This window comes from Myotis brandtii, unplaced genomic scaffold, assembly GCF_000412655.1.
Source record: "Myotis brandtii unplaced genomic scaffold, ASM41265v1 scaffold112, whole genome shotgun sequence".
Lineage (NCBI taxonomy): Eukaryota > Metazoa > Chordata > Mammalia > Chiroptera > Vespertilionidae > Myotis > Myotis brandtii.
This window is the reverse complement of record NW_005353838.1, coordinates 3,726,551-3,732,790: the sequence shown is the minus strand read 5'-3', so window position 1 is coordinate 3,732,790 and position 6,240 is coordinate 3,726,551. Positions and strand designations below refer to the sequence as shown.

The following is a 6,240-nucleotide window of genomic DNA, read 5'->3' as shown; positions in this document are numbered from 1 at the left end:
TGTTATGTAAAATTATTTATTTATCTAAGATGCACCTACACTGAATTTATCTGAAAAGTAAAAAAGTCGATATTAAGAAAAAAATTGTAAATGGAAGATTATAAGAGAGGGTTTCGCGTACCAGCAAAAGTTACTGGCATGCCATGTTTGGCACGCATGCCAGGGGTTGCCCACCCCTGTCGTAGGGCATGCATGCTGTAATATCCTATCTAATAATAGACAAACAGGGTAATTGACCGTACCTTCGCTACACCTCCCATTGGCTAATCAGCATGATATGCAAATTAACCGCCAACAAAGATGGCGGTTAATTTGCATACGTAGGCTCCAAGCGGTGGAGCAAAGCCTGATGACTGGTGGCCGATGGAGCAGCGAGGCCTGACGTTTCCGGGGCCAGCGGAGTAGCGAGGCCTCACGTCCCCGGGATCAGTGGAGCAGCGAGGCCTGATGTTTCTGGGGCCGGCGGAGCAGCGAAGCCTGACGTTTCTGGGGCCGGCTCTGGCCAGAACTTGGCCAGAACGAAGGCCTGGGCCCCGGGTGCTGGAGGCAAACTGGTGCCAGCAGCCAGGGGAAAGGAAGGCCTATTGCACGAATCTCTTCGTGCAACAGGCCTCTAGTTTAGGAATAAAGTGATATGATGTCTAGAATTTACTTCATTAATAGAGAGACAGAAAACAAGGAGGTGCAAGAAGAAAAAAAATGTTAACTAAATGAAGGTTACATTGGAATTTATAATACTATTTTCTGTATGTTTGAAATTTATCTTAGGAAAAAATTGCATATGCAAATTATCTCATTGTGGTTAAAAAGAAAAACCCTGTAAGGATACAAGCTAAGTTAGGAAATCTGGTAGCAAAAAAAATGTATTATTTTCTTATTTTTAATTATATGTGTTTTCTAAGATTCTATAATAACAATTTAATGCTTTTATATCAGAAATTTTAACTTCATACTAATTACAATAATTAGTAAGTATCTAATTCAAGATTGCAAACTAAACACAGGCTTTTGTTGCTCATTCCTTCTAAAAGAACACTGAAATAAAAGTAAAGAAGAAATATTCCTAAAAGAATATAGAAAAAGGATAGAGTTGTGAAAGAGAATTGAACCAACCAACAAATAAGAGATGTCAATAAAATTTCTGAACAATCGGAAGAGATGGAGACATGCTGAAAGGTGAAAGAAAGCTATAAAAGCTGCAACCACTTGTGCATTATGAGAAAGTTACAGAAATTATCTATCCCTTTAAAAGTCCATCTAGGCTTAGAATCAGCCAGTGATCCAACAATAGGGATCGTAAGTATGAAGTGATTGTGAAAATATTATAATTAATTGAAAGACTATATACAGAACTCACTATTCAGCACTCAAGTCCTTCCTCAACATTGACTGAACAGAGTATTCAGGTGTCTTGGCATTTATCTCAGAAGAAAAAAAAAGGGAAGGAGACAGGGAGGGAGAGACTATCCTTCTCCAAAGAAACTGAACAAGTTGCATGGAGAGCAATGGAGTTTCTAGGTAATTATTAACATATACGGGCTCAAACCAATCAGTGTGCCATTCTTCCACTCAAATCTAAGTCTGACAGTCAACACGTCTCACCCACATACACAGACTAGACAGAATAATAAGGATCAGCCCTAGCCAATTTGGCTCAGTGGATAGAGCGTCAGCCTGCAGACTGAAGCGTCCTAAGTTCAATTCTGATCAAGAGCATGTACCTCGGTTGCAGGCTCAATCCCTGGCCCTGGTCAGGGAGCACATGCTGAGGCAACCAATTAATGTGTCATTCTCACATTGATATTTCTCTCTGTGTGTCTCTCCCTTTCCTTTCCACTCTCTAAAAATCAATGGAAAAATATCCTCGGGTGAGGATTAACAAAAAAAAAAAACAAAACAAACAGAAAACAAAGAACAACAAGGATCAAACCTATTTACACATCAGTAGAATAAACCTAAATTAGCTACCTAGAGTGATGGCGAACCTATGACACGCGTGTCAGAGGTGACACGCGAACTCATTTTTTTGGTTGATTTTTCTTTGTTAAATGGCATTTAAATATATAAAATAAATATCAAAAATATAAGTCTTTGTTTTACTATGGCTGCAAATATCAAAAAATTTCTATATGTGACACGGCACCAGAGTTAAGTTAGGGTTTTTCAAAATGCTGACACGCCGAGCTCAAAAGGTTCGCCATCACTGACCTAGACCATCTTTCCAGGACAATCAAGTATTATCAGGCAAGTGAGGAAAACTAGCAACATGAAAGACTAACAAATATTTTAAGTAATTCAGAAGGATAATTCAGAGAGAAGAGAGACATCTAACACATTCAGAAAAATGTGAGAAAAAAAATCTATAGACAAAATAACAACAAGATGCTGGAAAGAAGAAATCTCTAAGCATGTAAAGGAAAAGAACACATGAGATAAAAGATAAAATATTAAAAGATCCAATATCCAACTAGTAGGACTCCCACAAAAAGAGAAGGAAGAAAAATACAGAAAAAAATATTGTAATAGTTCTCTATTGCTGTTAAACAAATTACCCCAATATTCAGTGGCTTAAACCAACATTTATTATCTCACACAGTTTCTGAGGATCAGGAATCTAGGAGCAGCTTAGCTAGATGGTGCTGCCTTGGGTTCTGTCATAAGAATGTTAACAAAAAAACAGCTAGGCTGAGCCCATTTCTGGAAGTTCCACATCTAAGCTCACTCACATGACTATTGGCCAGAGGCCTCAGTCACTCACCACACAGTCCTCTCCATAGAGCTGTTCACAATATGGCAGCTGGCTTTCCCCAGAATGAGTAATCCAAAAGAGAGAAAGCAATCAAGACAGAAGCCACAGTGTCTTTTAAAACTTAACCTCAAAAATGACATATCTCACTTCTAGCATATTCCAATGGTTAAGTACACCAATTCTGGTGCAATTTGGGAGAAGAGTTCACAGGGCATAAATATCAGGAGGCATGGATCATTGAGGGTCACCTTGGAGGATGACTGTTATACTACTATCAAGAAAATCATAGGAAAAATTTTTCTCAGAGCTTCAGAGATATAAATCTTCAGATTAAAAGGCCATTAAGTACTAAAGAGAATGAAAAAAGATCTACCTAGATACAAATCATAAAATCTCATATCTCTAAGAATCAGACAACTGTAAAAGTGTCACAGAAAAGGGGGGGGGGGATGCTCAGCTACGAAAAAATAAAAACAAAACTACCACCAGACTTCTCATCAAATGAATAATAAAAAGACAAGGGAGTATTGCCTTAACAGTTGTGACAGAAAATGTGTATCAACCTAGAATTCTACATTCATCCAAATGAATAATCAAGCATGGGAGCAAATTGAGGTCCCATCCAGAAATATAAAGAATTAGAAAGATTAGCCTCCACACAAGCATTATTAGGAATATACTTGAGGCTACATACCAATAAAACAAGACCAAAAAAAACGAGATAATATAAGGTGTAGGAAACTCTAGATCAACCCTACAAGAGAAAAATTCCAAGGCAATGGCTGTACAGTATGCCTACAAAGCAAATGGACCAGACTGGAACAGAATAACAGAAAAAGGACAATATCATTGAGTAGAATAATAGAGATGCCATAAAGATATATTAGTTAAGAAAAAAGTGTAGTTGAAAACCTCAGGAAAAACAAAAGACAATATAACAAAGTAATAGCCCAAATAGAAATGAGTAAAAAGTGGTATGGTTTTAGCAGTTGAGAGAGCTATAAGAAAAGAGGCTATATACTAAACACAATTTCCTTAAAGTGGTCCAGGTGTCAGACCACTGAACTCAAAAAAAGTAAATGTATTCTAGCACGCTACTTCATTAGCCCTGTACTCAACAACATTCAAAAGGCATATTAATTGTTTTTAACTTTTAGAGTCAAGCTTTAGATGAAAGACTTGATTGCAAATGTAAAACAAAATGTTAGCAAACTTGACAATTTAAAAGTAAACAAGTAACTACCCTGGCCGGTGTGGTTCAGTTGGTTGGGCATCATCCCATGCATCAGAAGGTCGCAGGTTCAATTTCCGGTAAGGGCACATGCCAGGGTTGCAGACTAGATCCCCAGTAGGGGGCGTGCAGGAGGCAGCCGATCCATGTTTCTCTCATATGGATGTTTATCTTTCTCCCTCTCCCTTCCTTTCTCTCTAATAATCCATTTTTTTTAAAATATTTTTTTTAAAGTAAACAAGTAACTGTTAAAAGGTGGAAGACAGAGATGAGAAAAATAAGAAAGATAGAGGTGCTTATTAGTTCATTTTATATAAGGAGTATGAAGAAACTGATTATAGATACAACAATTAATAGATATTATAACTATATTTCATATGTGAAAAACAAAAAATATAATTATCAATATTTGGAAAGAAGTAAAAGAAGAGATGGAGAAAGGGAATGTAGTGTCAATAAACTAAATTCTTATCTATCATATAAGAAAGTCAACTGATATTAAGTTAATCCAAAATACAGAATTTAAATATTCTTTACATCAAAGTTATATCCTGAACATAAACTCCACTGTTGATGGTTTAGAAGATACTATGCTACATCCGGACTGACCCCGCTCCACACCTTTTCATTGGTTATGTGTGCTTTTGTGCACAAAAGTGCATGAGAATGTATATGCATATGTGACTGCATATATGTATATGCATTTCAACTAAATGCCTGACTTTATTTTCTTTCAGCATTTTTGTCTAAAAACATCACTGGATTGCAAGAAGTGGTCAGGGAAGGAAATATCCAGGTTGATGAAAGACTAAGATTAATTGAGATTTAATCTATTTCTCCAATGTTTGTAAAAGATTACTCAAACCAACCTACCATCACACAGGAAAATGGCATTGCCTCTCATTGTACAAATGCAAATGAAGTGAGAAGTGCACCTAATTTCAAGTAATGCTGAAAGGTGGCAGAAGGAGGAAGCACTAGATGTATCTGAAACTGTTTAAGGATCTTGAAATAATTTCACTTACACAAAAAAATCAGAGTAAGTAAATGCATTATGGTGAACCTCACAAATCTAAAAGAAAATTTAACAGAAGAGAACAGTGGGAAGAAACTATTGCTACCATCAGGAAGAGCTTTCTAACTGCAGCTACTCAACAACAGAATGTACTTCCTATAATAAAGATCTGATCTTCTATCAATCCATTGTTTAAGTAAAGAACAGAAATAATCTCTCTGTAATGTTTAAAACTTATGGAAGATTAGACTAAATAGTCCCCAAAATAGTAACTGTAATTATGAAAGTTCTAAATTAATAATGTTTGACTTACCAACATCCATTGCAGTTTCCATAAAGCTTTTTTGTCGTGAAGCAAACTCTGCAAGCAATTTTTGCTGCCTCTCTCTAGCCTTTTGTCGCCTAGATTAAACAGAAATAAAGTGATAAGTACCAGGCATGCTAAGGCTTATTTGCTATCTTTCAGGAGTATATGATGTATGAAAAGGCCTTTGTACACAGTTAACAGCAACATGAACTTGGGATCTAATGATTGATTTTTAACTTAAACAAAATGTTAACTTTCTTATTTGAAAAGCTGTATTGTGATTATATAAGAAAGTGCCCTTATGTCTAGAAAATACACACTAAAGTATTTCAGGGTAAAGCAAGTTACTCTTAAATAATCCAGGAAGTTCTTTGTACTATCCTTGAAATATTTCTGTAAGTTTGAGATTTCTTTAAAATAAAAAGGTTTGGGGGAAACCAAGATGGTGGCATAGGTAAACACCTGAAATTGCTGCCTCGCACAACCACTTCAAAACTACAACTAAAGACAAAACAGACATCACCCAGAACCACAGGAAGGCCAGCTGAGTGGAAATTCTACAACTAGAAGGAAAGAGAAAAGCACACTGAGACTCAGAGGAGGTGCAGAGGTACGGAGGCACTCGCATGGAAAGGGCTGGCAACGGAGGACGCCGGTGTCTTTTTCAATCGGGAGGGAGTCTCAAGCTCCCAACGGCCCTGACTCCAGTTCCGGGTGAGTCTCTGGAGAAACTCGACTGTCTGGCAGCAGGCAGAACTCGAGGGCAGCTTTCTCAGAGGTGCTCACAGCGATTACCGAGGGACACTGAGACCCAGGGGCCTCTTAGGGCAGGACTGAGGATCAGCCATAGCTGCTTGCTCCACCCTGTTGATTCCCTGAGACCCCACCCAACCCAAGCTGCGAGCAGAGGCTTTTGCATATGAATGGGCTGGCCCTTT

The 6,240-nt window shown here is 37.6% G+C and overlaps 1 protein-coding gene across 6 annotated transcripts in view; it reads right to left on the bottom strand.

The window, feature by feature from the left end:
* Positions 1-6,240, bottom strand: part of UBR3 (ubiquitin protein ligase E3 component n-recognin 3 (putative)) — a 186,019-nt gene that overhangs the window by 75,750 nt on the left and 104,029 nt on the right. For all 6 annotated transcript variants that reach the window (XM_014545642.1, XM_014545644.1, XM_014545646.1 and 3 more), the window contains one exon: positions 5,309-5,397. In XM_014545642.1, coding sequence (XP_014401128.1) covers positions 5,309-5,397 — 89 coding nt within the window. The remainder of the gene's footprint in view (positions 1-5,308; positions 5,398-6,240) is intronic.